This window comes from Cololabis saira, chromosome 11 (assembly GCF_033807715.1).
Source record: "Cololabis saira isolate AMF1-May2022 chromosome 11, fColSai1.1, whole genome shotgun sequence".
NCBI classification, from domain to species: Eukaryota; Metazoa; Chordata; class Actinopteri; order Beloniformes; family Belonidae; genus Cololabis; species Cololabis saira.
The window spans coordinates 46,041,319-46,064,315 of record NC_084597.1 but is presented as its reverse complement, the minus strand read 5'-3'; the positions used below and the strand labels follow the sequence as shown (position 1 = coordinate 46,064,315).

The 22,997-nt window shown below is 39.7% G+C and overlaps 1 protein-coding gene across 1 annotated transcript in view; it reads right to left on the bottom strand.

Moving 5' to 3' along the window:
* The window catches only part of shroom3 (shroom family member 3), a 97,703-nt gene that overhangs the window by 66,031 nt on the left and 8,675 nt on the right, over window positions 1-22,997 (bottom strand). Inside the window, exon 2 of the mRNA XM_061733212.1 lies at window positions 19,684-19,838. Within this exon, the coding sequence (XP_061589196.1) occupies window positions 19,684-19,838 (155 nt within the window). The remainder of the gene's footprint in view (window positions 1-19,683; window positions 19,839-22,997) is intronic.

The window sequence follows — 22,997 nt, the reverse complement described above, 5'->3', positions numbered from 1 at the left end:
AGCCTGAGTGGTCTAAAGTATTGCAATAACTATAGAGGACTGTCTCAGAAAATTAGAAATTAGAAAATTCTGTAATGCTATAACAAAAACAAAAATGTCATACATTCTGGATTCATTACAAATCACTAAAATATTGCGAGCCTTTTATTATTTTAATATTGCTGATCATGGCTTACAGCTTAAGAAAACTCAAATATCCTATCTCAAAAAATTTGAATATTCTGGCAATCTTACTCTTAAAATGTAAGCCATAATCAGCAATATTAAAATAATAAAAGGCTTGCAATATTTCAGTTGATTTGTAATGAATCCAGAATGTATGACATTTTTTTTTTTTTAAATGCATTACAGGAAATAAAGAACTTTATCACAATATTCTAATTTTCTGAGACAGTTCTGTAATTATCATGATTAACTTTGGGATGATGACATTAGCAGTCACGTCAGACGATCAGCCCCTCCCACCAACAGCAGCAGGTGCTGCAGCAGCTGGATTAAACTCTCCGTCTCTGGAAACACTGTTGTGGACGTTCTCTGCACTTTGTGTTTGGACACAGAAAAATCAGGGGTAGCCAAGTTAATGCATTGGAGGAAGACTGCTGAACATGGAGCTACCAGCAGGAGAAAAGGGGGAAAAGAAAAGAAAGGATGTAGAAGTCAGGGTAAGAAGGAAACAAATGTGGTGACACCTAAATGGGAGAAGTGAAGGAGGAACATTTTAACATGAACTCCTTTGTGTTGCTTTAATGTAAAATATCCACACTCATGTTTGAGTCTTTATTCTCAAATACCTCCACAGCAAATCTGCCTTGTTTTTACCCATTTCACTGTAACATTTCCTGCAAGTGTCTCCTTGACTTCCTGAAAGCCATGTTAATTGTTAAACTGTTTCTTCAACTCTTCAATTTTTGGGGTGAGACTGGAATTGCCCAGGCCTGCAATCCCTCACTTAGCAACATCCGGCCAATCTGCAAGTCTGCTCTCTGTTCTGATTACATTGTTTTAACAAATTACACATTTATCAATTACTATTCATCACAGTGATTCACACAGCACATCTAATGAGCTGCAGTCCAAACAGCACATGCTGCAGCGGAGGCCATGGCGTTGTCAGAGTTCACAACAAGGAGGGAGACCACTCACTCTCTTGTTTTGTCGTAAGAACAACGGCTCTCTGTTCGTACGTGCGGGTGAGGGATTCACCCAACAGCACGCTTTTACAGATGCAGACTGGCTAAAAAGGTTGTCAGGTGACTGCTCAACGAGGCTTCATTGGTACTCCTGAACAATAATCTGAAAACTTTAGTTTCCATCCAAAGAGCAGAGAATCCACAGTAACCATGTGATAAAACAATAAATCATACAGATATATATATATATATATATATATATATAAAAGAAAAAACATTATGATGGGATTATTATCCTCTTTAGAGAAACTATTTCTACTTCTAAAGAGGAAGAACCTGGAGGAACTTCAGTGAGTAAAGCACAAAGGTGGAGGCCTGCATCAAGTCCCTGGGGGTCCAACCACAGACGACCTCACCTGGTCCACTCAGTCATAATATCTGCATCAAACACGGCTCCCAGGTATTAGCAGTTAGCAGTACTCGAGTTGTAAAAAAAAAATCAGGGGGGATGGTGGATTTTATCATATGGGGACAGATAATTTGTGCTGATTACAAATAATATAATATATTACAAATAATAGCGCTGACCAAAACACCTGCAGAAATACTGCAGGTGTTACGGTGTCACCTCCACTCATTCCACCTTCACCCTCCACAACAACCAGCCTGCCCCACCCCCACAGCTCGTGCACAGCGTGCTCTTCACCGCAGGTGATGTGAGTTGTGGGTGATTGGGGAAGGAGCTTCCAGCCAGGTCCAGCACAGCTGCAGCCACTCTCCTCATCAGATCCCTCTGCCCATTTAAACCCCGGTTTTCCAGTCATTCATCGTCAGATCTTCCCTAAGAATGGCCTGGCAAGTATCTCGTCTGTGTTTGTCGCATACATAGCTGCTCGTTTATATGTTGACACTCCTGAAGCTACCTTTTGTGATTTTTTGATAACTGCCTCCTTTTTGTTTGCTCCACAGTTTTTGCCCTCACCGTTGTGCTGCAGTCTGGCTTGACCCCTTACCCACCTACTCCACTCCTTCACCCTGCTGTCACCCCAGCCTGCCAGGCCTCAACCCTTTTCCCCCCCAAACAGCAATAAAGGCCCTCCCGGGCATTAAACCCAATCTCTGCCATCCTGTGTCGTGCACTTGAGCCCAACGCCTACAGAGACATAACAGCAGGAATGACAGCAGCAGTTAAATGCAGCCTTCTGTAAGCTTTAAATATCCACTGGGCTTACATCAAAACACAAAAATAAAAACAGTTTTCTGAACTTATCAATATGACTCTGTCCTTCACAGGATAAGTAAAATGGATCACTGCAAAAAACTCAAAATCTTAAGAATATTTGTCTTATTTCTAGTTAAAATGTCTCATTTTAGTAAAAAAATCTCATTACACTTAAAACAAGACTCATCACTGGAAAAAACAACAATTTTCACCTGTTTCAAGTAGACTTTCACTTGAAATAGATTGGTAGACACCAATAAAAGAATAAAATAAATAGAATTACTAATTAAAATCACAGTTAAGTAGTGTGATCACAGACGGGAGGAATGCCTTGTAATATTAATTTTAGTTCAGGCATCTGATAACGTCGAACTGAAGGCACAAGGGTAAAACTAGGAGATAAAATGTGCTTCTGAATCAAACGTATTATCCACCCAGCTTTTCTGATGACCCGCCTGTCCCAGAGCAATGCCACGTCTCTGCCGACCACCAATGATCTGTGAGCACAGCTTAACAACGCCATTCAGGCTGCTCCTGCCCGTGCATCAAACACAGTTGCCAAGTATTTATAGTTTTCAACAATTTCGACATCTTCGTTGTGTATGAAGCTAGATACACATTTAGTCTTGTTATATGTGAAGTCTACTGTGAGGCTTTTTGGTTTTAGAGATACTCCGGTCCAGAAAGTTCACACCAGGTGACAGAAGAAGAGAGGGCGGAGCCATGACTAAACTCATCACGCTGAAGCAGAGACCTGACGGCAGTATCATCAGAAAACTTCACAAAATGTGTGTTTGGTTTCTTGCAGCAAAAAATTAAAATGCAAGCAAGGTCTTGTAATTAAAACATGAGGCTGCAGTTTGTTAGAAGCAGATGAAAAGTCTGCAAATAAAAGCCTTGCAGGTGCTTAAGGACTTTGTCAAGAATAAATACTTCAACACGTTTTCCAGGCTGATATGAAGATTGCAGTTTCAATTTTATCTGATTTGCGGTTTAAGACACAATTACATATTTTAAAGCAGTGGTTCCCAAACTTTTTTTGCCAGGCCCCCCTTTTGTACGTAACAGAATTTTCGAGGCCCCCCCCCCCCCCAACTCCAACAGACACACACATCTTTTGCATTCAAATGCGACTGCAATTTATTTCATATATTGAACATATGTGTGAAAAAACTGTCCATCTCTGTAAAAATAGATTTTCAACCTGACCAGCTCACAGAGATTGAAACAACAACAAAACAAACAGGAGCCAAAATCTGAACATTTGCTCTACAAACATGACACCTTTAATCCCCACATCTTTTCAGTGATGTGAGTGGGCTGGCTTCATGTGTGCAACACATTTCTTTTTTTTCCTTTTTACTGTACAATACAGTATGCATTAACATACTGTACATACATATATCATATACAACACATTTTTTTTCAAAAATTTATTTTTATTTTAATATTTTTTATATATATATATATATATATATATATATATAAAAACATATATACAAAAATAATATATATATATATATATATATATTTTTATATATGTATATATAAAATTTATTTTTATTTTAATATATATATATATATATATATATATATATATATATATATATATATATATAAAATATAAACATTAAAATAAATTATATATATATATAACTGTTTTAAAGTGATTGCCTAACTAGAGGTGTCATTCAGCAACATAACCATCCAAGTCATGGATTACCCTGAAAAAGCTTTGTCAAGCACTACAGTATGGAGGTACTGTCACAAACAGCATTTAAGACTTCCCAGTGGAAGAAGCGGAGTGTCATATTAACCAAGAGGTGGCATCAGCATCTCTGGGCTCGGAGGCAACACACAAGGGAAAGGTGGCCGGTAGAATCAGTTCTAAGTTTGTCCTGGCAGAAATGGGGGCCATACGCTACGACCCATGAGACCTCACATCTGAAGCAAGTCCTAAAGATTGTCTGATCTTGCTGATCACTCAAAATAGAAAATGTGGGTGTTTTCTCAGTTTTGGGGTGTTGAGTAGCTCAACTGATTAAGGCCACGTTTCCACATAGCCGGGTATTTACAAAAACGGATATTTCCCCCTCTACGTTTTGAAAAATATCCTTGTTTACACGAACCTGGATAAATACGCTGTTAAGGTGCTATGAGCAGCCAAACCTACAGGGGGGCAGTGTAACGAGAAGCATAAAGTCATGCTAGCCAATCAGAATCCTGGAAAAAAACGTCAACAAATGACACGTGTGAAGCCTGAATAAAATGGTTCTGCATTAAATCGACGGCGTAGCCTACGTACGGTGCGCGTCGCCGCGTACCCTACGCCGTCGGCTCTGCGTTGGTGACTGCAGTTACTTTCGTTCTTTCGTTTGGAGTGACAGAGAAGTGGAGTTACTTTTAAGTGTGACTTTAGAATATCAAACAGGTAAAATACAAGAAAATATGACGGTGGCCAAACTAATTGTAAACACAGGTCACACAAATGATGCTGGTGACGTTTCTGTTGCATAATGTGACGTTCTGAAGCCTAAATCTCCGTTTCCCTCCGTTTACAAGCAAATGTGAAAACTGAGTTTTTGAAAATCTCCACTTTGGCCGGAGTTTTCAGAAATGATCGTTTTTGGAGACTTTGAGCTCCGTTTTCCTGTAAACGAAAGGCCAAAACGCATGAAAACGCCACCGTTTTTGCTCCGTGTAAACAGGGCCTAAGTTGGGGCATCAGTCATGGAGGTTGAAAGTCCTCCTTGCAGCCTTCACTGCAGTTCTCTCTCTGCCCTCTTTCCTGAAAAAGTTGCTAATATCCAAATATGTCTTTATTAGCGAGGACCACTGTTTTAAAGTGATTGCCTAACTAGAGGTGTCATTCAGCAACATAGCCTTCCAAGTCATGGATTACCCTGAAAAAGCTTTGTCAAGCACTACAGTATGGAGGTACTGTCACAAACAGCAGTTAAGACTTCCCAGTGGAAGAAGCGCAGTGTCATATTAACCAAGAGGTGGCATCAGCATCTCTGGGCTCGGAGGCAACACACAAGGGAAAGGTGGTGGGTGGAATCAGTTCTAAGTTTGTCCTGGCAGAAATGGGGGCCATACGCTACGACTCATGAGAACTCACATCTGAAGCAAGTCCTAAAGATTGTCTGATCTTGTTGATCACTCAAAATAGAAAATGTGGGTGTTTTCTCAGCTTTGGGGTGTTGAGTAGCTCAACTGATTAAGTTGGGGCATCAGTCATGGAGGTTGAAAGTCCTCCTTGCAGCCTTCCCTGCAGTTCTCTCTCTGCCCTCTTTCCTGAAAAAGTAGCTAATATCCAAAGATGTCTTTATTAGCGAGGACCATGGCCCCCGGACCAAATACTTAAATGGGAAAATGAACGGTTACCATCAAGAGGTTTTTAATTAAATCCAATTCAATTACATTTTTTTTTATATAGAGTCTATTACAGCGTCTGGTGGGCTGCCTCGGGGCAGACGGCCCATTTAGATCTGTAATCTTTCTGTAATCCTTTGGATGAGAAAGATCATTATCAAACACAATAGAAATTGCACAACCACACACACCCAGGCGGACAACACTGACTGACTGAAGACATTACCCACACACACACACACACACGCACACGCACACGCACCCGCACACGCACCCGCACCCGCACCCGCGCACGCGCACGCGCACGCGCACGCGCACGCGCACACGCACACGCACACACACACACACACACACACACACACACACACACACAAAGAGGTGCTAAAATAAAAACTTGTTGAAGCGAAACCGGCTGAGCTGGTCAGAGGAATGCATTGCAGCCACAAATACCAGAGGCCGTTTGTCACGAACCTCAGCTTGAAATGAGCACCGGTTTCACGTTGGTGAATTTAAGTTTCAGTTGGCAAAATTACCAACACGGTGGAAGTGTGGTGAAGAACAGTTGAAATCTCCCGAGGCTACCGAGAGCAGAATGGGGCGTTGTGTCTGTAGCTTAGCAACAATTATGCTGATGACATCATACAAACCACTGGCCCCAGCTGCTGGAGGAACACTTTTCTGTTCATATTTTGTAATTATATATATTTTTTATTTTTTACTTTTTACCCCTCCCCTGCATGTGTGTGTTATGTGTACTGCTGCCAACAAAAATTCCCCACTGAGGGAGAAAATAAAGGATTATCTTATCTTACCTGACTTTCAGACAGGCAGACAGAGATTTGAAGAGCAGGAGATGTGTAAGGGAGGTTGAACTACAGTGCTGTGTGTGCACGCCTTCAGCTGCTGCTCGTGCGTTGTGTGATGTCATTGGCTCAAAATGCAAAACCAAACGTTTTAAACATAGTTTTATACGTACTGCTATAACCCTCCTAAATAAATAGATATGGTTTCAGCCTTTTATGTTGTGATTATGGTTTATGTTCATGTTGTATGTTGTATGTATGTACTGATGGTTTCTTGTAGCTGGACTCGCTAAACCACCTTATTGCAATAAATTTACCTTCAATAAAGTTGAACTGAACTGAACTGGCTCAGTTGCTACAGACACATCCATTATTGGCAAGCCCTTTGACAGCTGGGTTGGATGCATGAGAAAATAAAAGATTGGTTCCGGTAAGACAGAGGGTAAACTGTGCAGGAATGTGAGCAGGCGGTATCAGTGTTTGAATTTTGCAACAATGCTGCAACCTTGTGTGAATGGCAGAAGCACAAAACTCCCACTCAGTCACTCTATCACACACACACACACACACACACACACACACACACACACACACACACACACACACACACACACACACACACACACACACACACACACACACACACGCATACGCATGCGCATGCGCACGCACACGCATACACATACACATATACACACACACACTAGAGTGAAGGTGCATGAGACCTACAATTTCCACACGTTTATTAGGCCTGGGTCCAGTGAAGAGCAAGGTCCTGTAATCCAGGAGCGGGGAACCCTGGTCCTCAGGACCCCGTGCCCTGCATTTAGACGTCTCCTTGCGGCAACATAGCTGATTCTAATTAATGGTTTTCGTTAGCTTGTCATGATCTGCACCAGTCCGTTAATGACGCAGTCATTTGTATCATGATGTGCCGAAGCAGGGAAACCTTTAAAACCTGCAGGAGTGGCCATGGAGACCAGGTTACCCACTCCTGCTTTATGTAATATTAATGTAAAGAAGGGGGGAGGAGACAATGTGTGGTCAGTGGACATGTGCTCTTCACAGAAATTAACCAAGGTCAATGATTAATCTTCTCATTTGTCTTTTCATAAAAATTCAAAAAGTGATCCCACAGACCCAAGCGTCACACAAAGGTTAGATATTTTTATTTCAATTTTCGGGGGGACGGACATAATAGTTCAGTTTCGTTTTTTTTTGTACAACTTATCAGATTTTTTTCTTCACTTCATTTGGATTTGCTGGAGAATTTGAAGTCTTACAAGAGTGGCCTGAACAGCTGAAAGTCTGAATAGAAAGATATGGTTACTGAAGTGGAAAATAATAGCATGAAAGCCCTGTAAGCCCTTTACATAATACAGTTTTATGAGTTCTGATTAGAGATGACAAACTGTTTATGAAGAGCCTGTAAAAGTGTATTGATGATGATTTCAAATATCCAGCCGTCCGACCATTTCCCTATCAAAGATTACTTAAATTACTTAAAACCTATCTGGCTGCACACAGTTCATCCAATTTAAATTCTTCACTTCACACGTGCTCCCAGTTACCACCGGTGTACCCCAGGGTTCTGTGCTGGGACCCTTGCTAATCATCTTTTTTATTTCCATTTGGTTTCATTTTTCATAAGGATCTCATTCATTTTATTTTCTATGCAGCTTATCCCCAGCACTTGATCTCCACCAAACCTGAGTCCACCCTTCCTCCGGGAAGAGGGAGCCTGCCTAGCCGAAATAAGATCCTGGTTCACGTCCATTTTCCTTACCATAAAACATACGTACAATGTTCACCTTACACAAACCCCACAGTTTAATTATACCCTTTGATGATTCTAGTATTTGCCCCTCCCCCGAGTTTAAGAGTCTGGGTGCCATTCCTGTCAGCACACTCTCCTTCACTTCCCACATAGTGCCTAAACCTCATCAACCACTTACGTCTTTCCCTCACACCGCTGCCATACTGGATCACAGGTCTCGTCACTTCTAGACTCAACTACAGCAACTCACTCCCATTTGGTCTTCCTCAGAAAAGTCTTTTTTGCAAGCTCACAGAACTTGTTATGACTGCAAGCTCACGAAACTCGTTTTGTTGGCTAGCAGTTTCCTTTTCATGCTTGCCAGTACTGCTCTCAACTATTGAATTTCTGCTTACCATCACAGTTTGTGCACATGTAATTAATATATGTGCATGTGTGCTTTTTGTTAAGTTTGCAGGTTTCGGCATCATTCTGATGCTATTGAATGGCTCCAGTAAATTCTGGTAAAACTGGAGATTGCTGTCCAGAAGAATCCTGTCCTGAGGAACCGAGGGGAACCCTCAAGCTTCCAAATCTCTGGTAGAGGACTCAAGCTTGGAAGGTAAATATATTAAAGCAGTGGTTCCCAACCTTTTCCAACTCAGGGCCCACTTTTATGTCTCAAAAATTTTCGCGGCCTACCTCCGACCCCATAAATACAAAGGCCATATAATGCGCTCTCAGAGCACTTTTTTATTGAAAATTGAACATAAAGGACTGAACTGAATACAGGAGAAACATGTTGGAAGCTCCACAGTCACTAACACAGCACCTGTAACATGTTGCAACACCTTCAGTATTACAGTTTTCAAGGAGCTGTCCACACACACACACACACACACACACACACACACACACACACACGAACACACACACACACACACACGAACACACACACACACACACACACACACACACACACACACACACACACACACACACACACACACACACACACACACACACACACACACACACACACACACACACACACACACAGATGTCAGAAATGACAAGCAAGGGGCTGTCTGTAACAGACTAATTAACAAATGATTAATAAATAACGGTATCCTTCAACAATGGAAAAATGCATTCTCATAACAATTTGACATCCAATATCAGATCCAAACAAAATCCAAATATCAGAAGAAAACCCATTAAATCGATAGGGTTACAAATAAACACAAACCCAATATAAAGATGATGTAAAGATGACCAAGAAGATCAAACAAATCCCAGCGCTAAGTACTCAGCACTGTACTTTCTCCAAACTCTTCTTTTTTGTTTGACGGCGGGGAGATCCCCTGTCAATTCACCGTCAGTCTCTTGTCTCTTTTTAATTCTCCCTGTTGCTAGCCAGCTATCAATATTTATACTCCAGTTTCAGGTATCAGCATCAAACGTAAATAAGTCAAGTGCAATACAGTCCCGCTGCAACGTGGTCCGACTGATAACAACAAAAGTTCCTATCGCTCATTTGCTTGTCACATGTCTAATACTTGAAGGAAAAACAAAACAAAATAATGAAAATAAATAATATTTAAACATTTTTAATATCATTTTAAACATAACTGAGTTTTAACATTTAAAACATTATTCTGTATTTTTTTATATAATTATATCCCCACCCCCACAAAAATCCTACTTTTTTGGAAATGATTTGGGGGCCCACTTGCAATACCTTCGCCGCCCACCAGGGGGCCGCGGCCCACAGGTTGGGAATCACTGTATTAAAGTATATGCAATTAATTAAAGGAGCTTGAGGCCGGATTGTGGCAGGATTTATGAAAAAAATCCGTATACATTTTAAGTTTTCTAGTAATAATGTCAGATGAAGCGTTCCAAACCCAAAAGAATGTTTCCTCTAGTGTATCTCTCCTTTCCCTTGAACAGGCTGTGTGCTGCAAAATGTGCTGCAATTCGGTCCCGAATTTCCCGCACTGGGCTGCGGATGTGACGTCACATGATGCTGCATGCGCGTTCTCCCCGTTCTCCCGTACCGGCTTCACTGTTGGCTGCAGTACCCCCAACGGCCGTCGTGGTGAAGGGTGGCGCTAGAGAGTCTCATTTCTTAAAAGGAGCCTCAAGCTCCTTTAAGCACAATGTAACTTTATTTCAAGTGACCTTTGGCAGGAGGATGGAGAGATTTAGATTAGATCAGTTGATGTCACTAAACAAGTTTGTAATATGCTGCGACTGAACAAGAATTAGAGTATAAAATAAACCAATTGACTTTGTATCAATAATGTAATTTGACATCAAATTATCATTTTATGGAACTGAATGAAATTGGAGATAAATTAAGTGTCAAAGTAAGACATAAAAGCCAGTTACTTTAGCTATATAATTTAATGTTAACAGATATTTTACTTCAAACAGTTAATGTTTATTAAATGGAACCGTAAATAACTAAGGTAGAATAAATAAGTGTGTTGGGATTGTGCGTGTTTTAGCTCAATCTTTTAGTAGACTGAGGGACTGAGTGATCTGTCCAGGGTGTAGCCCTGCTTTTTGCCTGAAGGTACCTGGAACAGGCTCAAGCTGAACCCAGTGAAACAACATGCAAATATACACCTGGTTGCCAGAGCTTCTAGCACCAGCTCAGAGTTTTCCACCACCACCCAGCTCTTTTATCCAAACCCATCACTATTTATTCTGCCATCTTTGATGTCTTTCCCTGGCTTCATAAATGTTTGATCCATCCTGTGATTTATAGTGTGCATTGCTAGAATGGGAAAACACCTTTGATTTCAAACATGTATATAAAATGAAAGTAAAAATAATAATAAAAAGATAAACATTTACATCTTCATATTCACATATGTTCGAAAAAAAGGAGTAGGAAGAAGTGTACACTTTTTCCTAGTTCCTACCCCTTTATAACTCTATGGATTTACATTATTGCTATTATTATATCTACACAATATTCATATAAATATAATCTATATAAATACTACGTAAACATGCCTTATTACATATTTATCCATATAAGTATATAGACAATATAAATATTACATAAATATTATATCAATATCTAGAAAATACAACTATTATATACATTTATATAAATATACACTATATAAACTACATAAATATCCCTATAAATATATATGTGCTACATACCCATTAAATAAATACTATATATTACATAATTTTAACTATCCCTCCCAACAGATAATATATACTACATAAATATCCACATAAATATCTAAACATATCTTAAGCAAGTATAATCTACCATTTTTCCCTATTATATTTGTTTATCACAATCCTCATTAACATGAAGCTAGTATTTCTGATTGACTAGTAGGTCTGTTGGTAGGAGTGAATGCTGGGCCTATTAGATACAGAGAAATGTCTGTTAGATCTTTGGGTGAACCTAATTTTTATTTTATTTTTTCCCTTGGCGGTCATGCCGGTACCCCGGAGATTCAGCACGGTGTGGGAATACCATCAGCCATATTGCTGTCATCACGAAAGCTACCCCGACGGTGCAATCCCATGCAACTTTAGGGCAATAACCTGCCTCTGGACAGCACAAAAACTCTGGTCAGGCATCAGCAGCCAGAGTAAGCAGGGACGTGGCTTTACAAATGAGTGAAGCCCATAATGGACCTGGAAGTAACACCACAGGAGCTAAGCACCAGCTACCGATTGATATAAGAGTTCCAAAACAGAAAACACAAACCAATCTGCACCAGCTGGATTGTATAAAACCTATGACTCAATACTGCTCACACTGACATCCGGAGGACTCTTCAAAGTGAAACAATCATCAGCCCCCTTCTCTACATGGATGATTTCAAGAAGATCGAGAAAGACGTGGACTCACTGATCAAACTCACCAGGATACACAGAAGCAATAAATGTTTTTGATCTAGATAAATGCTCAGAAAGAAAGAGGGTCAAGACGATCACATCTGAGGGTGTGAACGTCCAGGGAGCAACATAACAGATATTCAGAGCAGCTACTAACACCTTGGGATCCCTTAAGGAAATGCAAGGAAGTAGTTGGGAAAAGTAAGGCAGATCCGAGAGTCCTTGTGGCTTATTGATTAGTTAGATCTTGAACAAAATGAAGGTGAAATAGTTGTCAAAATAAAATGGCTCAAAAAATTACAACGGCTATGAAAAATGTTTTTCCTTAAAGATTACTTTATACAAAAGTTAGATGTGTAACAGGCGACATATTTTTCTTCACATGACAATATTTGTCATGATTTGTTTCCAACAGTCAACTTTATTTTACCTCAAATTTACAGCTAATTCAAACCTTTTTTTTTTCAAACTGTTTACAATAGATACAAAATGACTTACTTCTGTGTCCAGCAGCTCCTCCAAACAGCCCGGGTATAAACTTGTTGCGAGTACACCGAGGCATACATGTCATTCCCTCTCTTTCTGAGTGTGTGCATGCCTCTCATAGTCTCTTTGCTCATTTGTTTTCACCTCATCAGGAATCCAATGAATGAACCAATCAGACAGGAAGCTCGTCGCAGAAGAAAGACGACAAGATGAATAGATAGAGGTGTGGCACGTGGGGCAGTGTCTGAGAGGTGTGTTTGTAGCCAATGTCATCTTTTATGCTCCTGGCTAGGACAAATATGTACATCTGTGCACCCCCCTGCACTTATATCGTATTGCTTTGAAGTAACAGGATGAGATGACATTTTTTTTACAGGTTTAGATTTTTTACAGGAATTGTAATGTTCTGCAGTCTTTTAAAAAAGGCCAAGAGCAATGGAGATTTGGGCAGATTTCTATATCGTCTCTACAACTATTCACTATATGAAACTGGCAGAAAAAAAACTATTATTGTGATGAAACAATTTCAACATTGACATTTATGATTAACTAAAATGCTCTCGCTTAGTTGATTTATTCAACAGCCTTCTCTGCTTTCATGATAACTTTGAAAGAAATAATGTGTTATTTTTAAAGATATATTTAAAGTATCGACGATATAATTTCAAAGGTTTAATGCCATCAGCCTTTACCAGCATCGCTGCAAAGCATCCCCCCAAAAACAACCAATTAATCTCATTCATTTCCTGAAAGCACATCCAGACACTTCGGCATAATTTATTTTCTTCTTCTTTCTGACAGACATACTGTATCTAATGAAGACTATTTCTGATTGGCAAAACTCACACCATGGTGACTGTGACTCAGCATGCGTGTGCATGCCGAGTCATGCACCTGATGCACAGCCGCTGCACGTAGCCCTGCCGAGTAAATCATGGCCGTTTGTCAAACGGAGTTTACTTGAAAATGGATTTAAATTCACCAGAGTGTCAGTACGGCGTGCTTACTGCAAGAAGAAGTAAAACACAAACCGGTGTGATGACCTGTCACAGTTCAACATCAGATACTTACAGGAAGTAGATCAATCCAAAAGAGAAACCACGACTCTACTGCTCTACTGCCACGCCTTTCCCAGGGTGCCCTGTGTGTGTGTGTGTAAGTGTGTGTGTGTGTGTGTGTGTGTGTGTGTGTGTGTGTGTGTGTGTGTGTGTGTGTGTGTGTGTGTGCGTGTGCGTGCATGCGTGCGTGCGTGTGTGTGTGTTCCAAAGTCGAGTCTTGTATCTTGTAATTTAAGCTCCATCAGAAGCGTCAAAAGTGTTCACATTCATTACTCAGGTAGAAGTATAGATACTAGAGTTTAAAAATACTCCTGTAGAAGTTGAAGTATCAACTCAAGTTTTTTACTCAAGTAAAAGTATAAAAGTACTGGTTTCAAAACTACTTAAAGTATAAAAGTAAAAGTAATGTAAGGGGGGAAAAAGCCATTAAGGACAAAACCCATTGAAAATGAATGCATCTTAGTATAATGCAAATATATTAAAGAACCATATATGTGTACTATTGAGCATTAACATGTGTTTCAGAGAGCAGGAGATATGATGACTAGTTGCCTATAAGTATTGTAATGGTGCAAAAAGAAAAAAAAACTTCAGAGGCATGTTATCATTTATCCTAACCTTTATTGGAATGTACATCCAAGTTTAGTTCCAGGAATCTGATGTAAGAACAAAACTGGACAAGAACATCTGAAACAACCACAACCACATTCACTCTATCCGGATGGAGCAATTTAACTGGATAGTTTTTTTTAAAGGCCGAAATGAAATAGAGTAACAAGGCTGTTTTTAAAATGTAAGGAGTAAAAAGTACAGATAATTGCGTGAAAATGTAAGGAGTAAAAGTAAAAAGTTGTCTGAAAAATAATTACTCCAGTGAAGTATAGATAACCAAAATTTCTACTTAAGTAAGGTAACGGAGTATTTGTACTTTGTTACTTGACACCTCTGAGCTCCAGTAGCAACAACAATTCAGTAGCAGTAGCAACTTGCTCAAAGTCACACCCCAAACCAGAATCCATACCTGGCCTCGTACCTGTTAATGAATCAGACCGAACGCTAACAGATGCTGTCGTGCCATCTGGACACCACATGCTAAATGTTACCTAGTGCAGTAAGATGCAGCTGCTCAAGGTTCTCACCAGCTACAAACAACACTGACAACTGCCAGACACTATCTGTTTTATTATTGATTTTTGACTCGTTTCAGAACCGAACAGTCTGGTGGTTCTGAAACTCTTCTGGACATCAGGCCTCTCTGGTCTCGGTCTCATCCCCTTTCTGCAGCTACCCGGGTCGCTGCCACACAGCGCCCCCTACAGCTGAGCAAAAAACACACCCACTTTTCCACTCACTCTTCACATGATTGAAGTCCTTTAAATTGTCCCTCTCTCTTTGTCTTATTTTATCATTATTATTATTATTATTATTATTATTATTATTATTATTATTATTATTATTATTATTATTATTATCATTATTTGTGGTTGTAAACACGTTTCCCCACGACCAGTACTCAAGTTGTAAAAAAACAATCAGGGGGGATGGTGGATTTTATCATATGGGGACAGATAATTTGTGCTGATTACAAATAATATAATATATTACAAATAATAGCAGTGACCAAAACACCTGCAGAAATACTGCAGGAATGACATAGCAGCAGTTAAATGCAGCCTTCTGTAAGCTTTAAATATCCACTGGGCTTACATCAAATACATCAAAACACAACAATAAAAAACACTTTTCTGAACTTATCAATATGACTCTGTCCTTCACAGGATAAGTAACATGGATCACTGCAAAAACTCAAAATCTTAACAAGAATATTTGTCTTATTTCTAGTTAAAATGTCTCATTTTAGTTAAAAAATCTCATTACACTTAAAACAAGACTCATCACTGGAAAAAACAACAATTTTCACCTGTTTGAAGTAGATTTTCACTTGAAATATGTAGAACAATCTGCCAGTGGAACAAGAAACAGGTGAAAATTGTCAAATAAGTTATTTTTTTTGGTGTTATTTTTCTGGTGATGACTCTAAATGTTGAAATAGCAGTAAAACCACATTCATTGATGAAATGACATAAGGGATGGAAAGGGAGGATGGTAGTTTTACAGGGGGGATGATTTGGACCGTTTTTATTTCAGGATGCCATCCCCCCTCGTCCCCCCTCATCCCCCTCAACTCCAGTACTGCCCACGACCCGATTTCTTGATCTTGCCTCAAGCTGAACTGAACACACAAGACGCTGGCAAGGACTGGGTTAGGACTTTTGGGGGGATGTAACTGCACGGTGGTGTAAAGGAAAAAGTGGTGCTGAAATCAACCACCCAAGACAAAACAGGCAAAATATAACAACAACCGCATTGTTTTATTCGCAGTATCTTGTTTTCATCACCAAAGACAAAACTGTAGCTGAAAACATAATTCATTATGTCATAAGACAAAATGGGGATGTCCAGATCATATTTTTTGGTCCGAGTCATTGGATTTTGAGTACAGGCTGATACCGAGACCTGGTATTTTGGCAATCCATGAAAAAGAAAGGAAAGGAAAGAAAATTGTATAGCATGTAGCATAAGTACTAGTCCCACTTTGAGAACTGGGACTTGAAGTTTTCCCTCTCTTTGATTTTGTTCTGTTTAAAAAAAACTCTCTGCAGTATGTTAATAGCCTCTGTGAGCGCACAAAACTTGCAGACATTTTGCTGTAAATTAGAAAAAATTGCGATCCTCTGCACAAACTGCAGACTTTGGCAACATTTGTGTTAATTATCGCAATCGCAAGATCGCCAATTCATGGATGGATGGGCTTATATAAAGCCTTTCTAGTCAGAGGACCTTTCAGGGCACTTTTATCCTGTGAACAGCTTTCTCTGACTGCTACACACACACACACACACACACACACACACACACACACACACACACACACACACACACACACACACACACACACACACACACACACACACACACACACACACACACACACACACACACACACACACACACACACACACACACACACACACACACACACACACACACACACACACACAACAGAGACCCAACTGGCATGCTTTTGAGGAGTGGACAAACGGGAGTACCTGAAAACAGCCATGCAGACGCAGGGAGAACATTCACTCTCACAAAAAGACCCAGGTGAACCAGGATCCAACTGAACCTTCCTGGGGGGAAGTGTTGGCACTAACCCGGCACGACTGTGCTGCCTGTCAATAATAATTGCATTAAAAATACATTTGCTAAAACCCAGCATGCAAAAGAAGGAGACATGCCTGCTATGAATGGACGTTAATTATATTGGGCTTTATTCACTTTTTCTCGGTTCCACAAAAGGATTTTACAATGTTTTTTCTTTTTACGATGTCTTTCTCATTTTCTTACACAAACACTCTCACAGCACATCGCCTCTGTTATGTGTGCGCTCTATAGACAGCAGTGCAATCATACCCCAGTGAGCAGAGGAGGATGGTTCAGCGTCCTGTCCGAGGACACGTAGCAGCTCAGACTACTGGCCTTTTTGAAGGAAGCCCCAAATGACGACGAGCCTCATTATTGTAGCTCTAATAAATCAGTCTGGAGATAACAACATCGTTGCAAAGTATTTCCAATGCTTACATGGCCAACCACTTAGGGCTGGGCGATATATTGAGATTTTGATATATATATCGATATATTTTCAAACGCGATATGATACGAGACAATATCGTTTATATCGATTAAAAAAAAAAAAAAAAAAAATATGATTTTGATACAGCTTATTTTGTGACAAATTGACTTGAATGTTTTATTTGAGATTTGCACAAATGTTTTGTTATTTGCACAACTGTCAACCTCAGTGGAAAAGTCTGCCTGTTACTGTCTACATTGTATTAATTGCACAGTGTATTTTAATTTAATTGTTATGCAGGAAAGGGATATTTGTTTTATTTTATTCAAGAAGCATTTTTATTCTATATATGCAGGCAGTTTATTTTTATTTCATTTGTTTTATACATTTTGATATTGTGCAGACCTCTGTTGATAAAGGTCTGTGTGACATTTGGCACGAGGCTTTGTATTAAAACTGACTGTTTTTTTAAGGGTTTGCCTCAGAAAAAAATGAAGCTAACAGAGATGCTAACAGAGATGCTAACAGAGATGCTAACAGAGATGCTATACTATAATGCTTTGGGGGAAACCCCAATTATGGCACAGAAAAAATATGGATATATATCGAGTATCGCCGTTCAGCTAGAAAATATGGAGATATGACTTTTGGTCCATATCGCCCAGCCCTACAACCACTGCTCATCAAATCAACAACTCATTCTAGAAGCTGCTGGCATGTCCAAGTAGCTTCATCAGGGGGCGTTGTGAGCTGCCAGTAGGTACGAACTTGTCGATAAATCTGTTGGTACCCTTTTGTTAAAGACGGAAAAGCTCAAAGCAGTCACTGAAATACCCGGAAACTGAAAAAAAAGAATAATAATTTACTGAAAACTGACCAATGACAGTGAGACAGAGACCATATGTGGAGAGACTGCCCACAGTCCTCTGGACCCGGAGCTTCTGAAGTAAATTTATAACTGTAGTTACAGCAACATCCAGCTGCTTGGAGATGCTCTTCCAGCCTTTACCTTTAGCACTCTGCTCTATAATTTCCTCTTTGACCTCAGACAACTCTCTCCTCTGCTTTCTCTGGTCCAGTTTCAGCATGGTGTACTGTAGATCATGATACCAAACAACAGAATAAAGACTTTTCAACCTTTAACTAGGCAGACTGACTGATGAAAAGACTGAAGAAGGCGCCAAACTTAAGTTTAACATGTCACCAAGGTCAAATTATTTTCAGTCTTTTCTAGCGGTACCAAATCAAGAAAGTTACATTAGCGAGTTTTTAAAATTATTGTGTTCAAAGGCAAAGTCTGAATTTCATTAGTCAGTGTTCAGCAAATTCTTATTTATTACTATTCTTGTCAATTTTAAACTCTTTCAGCGACCGTTTTTGTTTTTTCTGTCCTTTAAACGAGGGGTATCAACACAAACGTTTTTTTGAATATCTAAATCTTGTGAAAATAACATTCCATATATGGGGGGGACGCCCCGGTCTGACCTCACCCCTCATTGCAATACATAAATTACTCATTTTATTTCTAATAATTATTCTTGGCATGATGTATTGTTTCATAGTTTATTATTGTATTGAGTTGTGAAATCTCATGGGACGTTAAACTATAGTATTATTATATCGTTATATATAATAGTATGGTGATATAATTTGGTTATATGTTATAATATTTTATAATATTTTATAAAAATTATGTTATATTAGGATATTACTATATTATTATTCTATATTGTATAGTGCTACACCACTCTATATGACACACACACACACACACACACACACACACACACACACACACACACACACACACACACACACACACACACACACACACACACACACACACACACACACACACACACACACACACACACAACTGATGTTGTCTTCTGTTGTTGTTTGCACTGTATGTTAATAAAAAAAAAAATTAAAAAAAAACATTCCATATATGGCATTCATGTTATCTGATAGTGACAAGCAATATTCATGTGCACGCCACATTTACACAAACGCTACACGTGGGACGCTGGCCTCTGTGTCATCATTAACTCGTAATTACTCAAAGAAAGCAGGAGAAGCAATTTGTGATTGCAGTGTGTAAAATATCCTTAAATGTATTTTTTAAGTTTTTTCTTTTATTTATTTATCTTTCTGGAGAAAACTCAGGCAAATCCAACAGAATCTGTTTGTTTTATCACAGTAAGACCTCTTGAGAGTCTTTACATACGTGTATGTATGTATGTAGGTCCAGGTTGTTAAACAAAGACGCACACAGACAGACAGACAGACAGACAGACAGACAGACAGACGGAGAGACAGACAGACTCAAAGTATCTGTACCTCCGGACAGTGAGCTCCAGAGACTTGTAGGATCCCTTGATGAGCGCGATGGCCTCCTGTCGGTATCCACTCAGCTCCACATCGTTAATAACGATGAGTTCATCCCTGACAAGCAGAGGCTGCTCCAGCCTGTTTGCTTTACCGCCCTGTTCTACCTGCAGACATGAAAACACACACTTAATCAACAAAGCAAAAGGTGTGTCTGTGTACACTGGTTCTCGGGTATTGTTCCCATCTTTAACCTGTACCTTTACATTTAACCTGTATATCAAACATATTAAGCTGTGTGCTCTTTCTATTACATTTAAACTGTCTGCAGTGGAAACGGGGCAGATGCTGGTGGTTTCTAGTGTTTTGAACATGTTTTAATCTGTTCTGTCTTTATTTCTTAATAGCCATTTCTATTTTGTTTCATTTTTACCAACAATTCCTCTTTTGTTGTTTGTGTAAAATTCAGAATCCAATTTAAAATTGTATTACTTGCGTATAAAGCCCAAAACGGCTTAGCTCCGCATTATTTGCAAGACCTGATAGTGCCTTATGTTCCTGTCAGAGCTCTCCGTTCTCAGAGTGCAGGTTTACTCGTAGTTCCTAGAGTATCTAAATGTAGATTTGGAGGGCGGGCGTTCTGCTATCAGGCACCACTACTATGGAACCAACTTCCAACCTGGGTTAAGGAGGCTGACACCACCTCCACCTTTAAAACTAAACTTAAAACATTTCTGTTTAGTAAAGCCTATAGTTAGTGTTTAGTAAACCTCTAGCTGGTGTTGGTAAATCTCTAGGTAGTGTAAACTTTAGTGTGTCAGAGTCGCTCCTGTGGTTTCTTGTGCTGGCCCCCCCTTCTCCTCCCTTTTCTCTCTTTTGTCCATGTTGCAGCATCCTTTGCCGGACACCGGAACCTGCGGGTGGGAGTGAGAGGGGCAGGGTAACGACCCCTTTTGGGCGGGGGAGAAGGTTCGTCCCTCAAGACTCCTCTCCCTGACCCTGCCCCTTTTCAACCTTTCCCCGACCCTGCACCCCAACCTGGGACTTGCTGATTGGGCCGGAGCTTCGGGAGCTGCATGCTGGCCTGCGGTCCCCACCCCTGGTCATCCTGTTGCTGCTTCCACCTGCCTGCGGTCCCCACCCCTGGTCATCCTGTTGCTGCTTCCACCTGCCTGCTGTGCTGTTGCCGTCCCTGACCCACCAGTCTGGCCCTCGGCAGGAGGGTCCCCCCTTACGAGCCTGGTCCTGCTCAAGGTTTCTTCCCTCCTAAAGGGGAGTTTTTCCTTGCCACTGTTTGGCTTAAGGTTTTTCTCCCACTAGGGGAGTTTTTACCTGCCACTGTTTATGTAATAACTGCTCGGGGGTCATGTTCTGGGTATGGGTCTCTGGAAAGCGTCTAGAGACAACTCTGTTGTATTAGACGCTATATAAATAAAATTGAATTGAAATTGAATTAAGTTTGTATTTGTAAATCGGAGCACTGCAACACAACAACTGCTGGAGAGGGATATGTTGTGAAAAAATGTATTAAAGCCTCATTATAGTATGTTTAAACCACTTGGTGAACATCTGGACTGAAGCTGAATGCATCTAAGTTACCAAGAACAACACTTGAGAGTTGAGCCAGATTTCAGTAGATTTAATTGAGCAGCTCAAGTGGTTTAGAATATACAATATTCGTCTCGACACAGACACAGAAAAAATGATGCATGATGATTTTAAAACACAATAAATGATGACTAGTCCTTACGAATCTGCTAAACGGGTCACTGTAACGTCTGAGCTAATCTTATAGGAACAAAGTATCAGTTTCCACTCTCTGTACCCGGGCCAAGGCTGGTACTTATCACAGTAGAGTTGGTTTAATCAAATGGCCAAGGCTACATTTCCATTGCAGGATAAATAAAGTCTTCTGATTCACAATGTTAAAGGGGTCCGTTGAGAGGAGAGGGCTGGTTTCAAGGAACGTTTTCCTATTCCACCATTCTGTGTTTTTCCTTTTACTTCCAATTAGGTGCACTCGCACAAATACTCCCATATATGTTTTGGAGGCGCACACGCGACCAAAACGGTTGCAGGTTCAAGCTCTGTCAGACAATAGTAATGACATTTTCACAAATAAGGTTTCCTTAACATTACATAATTGGTGTCAGTTCTAGGCATGTGTTGAAAAAATCGATTTTCTGATTCTAAATCGATTCTCATATTAATTCCTAAAAATCGATTTGTATGTCTAAAGATCTTTTTTTTTTTTTTTTTTTTTTTTTTTGATTAAATTTTTTTTTTTTTTTTTTCCCATCATTACATCTTTGGCTGGTGAAATTTAATCCCAGTAGTCCCGGTAGTTTTGAAAACTCCTGAACTAAATTAACTTTTCTTTAGAGAAAATGCTGGACATTTCAGCTTAAATTAGTTCAATGATAGTTATATTAGTTCAATGAAGTTCATATTATCTATATTTACTAGAGCTTGTTTGGTTTCTCTGTTATCGGACACGGTTTGTCATGAAATACCTGAAAAATGCCGGGTGCTTCATGGCAAGCTGTGTGTCTGGGAACAGAATAAATCAGACAAGATAAAATAATTTGTTTTCTGCTTGAGCTGTTGAGATTTCTTTATTTCTTAGTTATTTCACAATAATGATTGTGAAATTATTATTTCAATAGTTATTTTACAGTCATATAATCCAGGAAACACTAACCCAAATCAATATCGAATCGGATCGGATCAAATCAAATGGTGATAATCGATTCTGAATCGAATCGATTCTTGACATTTGAATCGATCCCCAGCCCTAGTCAGTTCATGTGACTCTGGTGTTTGATGATCAAAACAAACTGCTTTGCATTGAACTTTGTTGCATTAGAGGTGCTTTAATGTTCAGATCTATATATTGGTTGGATGCCCGAGTTAAGTGTTTTTGGTTTCAGTAAAAGACAAACTACAGTAACTTAAACAAATCCCATCAAAGGGAGTCCTACAGATAACTGCACTGCTCAGCACTAATCTTGTCAAAATCATGTTGACCGCAAAGGTGAACTTTGGCAGCTCACATCAGAAAATCACCTCCTGAGAAATGTTTTCCTGTAATCGGGAAAAGTCTACTACAATAACCCCCACCCGTCTGAGACCCTCCACATGTTGACACAACTGACTTTCAAAGACACACAGACCTTTTTGCAGAGTGTGTCTGGATGAGTTACTTGTGCTTTTATCCACACAGGCTTTGATATTTGATCACCACAAAAATAAGGAATTCAAATAAAACAAATGTGCGTCGTATACAACGGCTCAGTCTAATGTGAGGGATTTTTTAAAACCCTCTT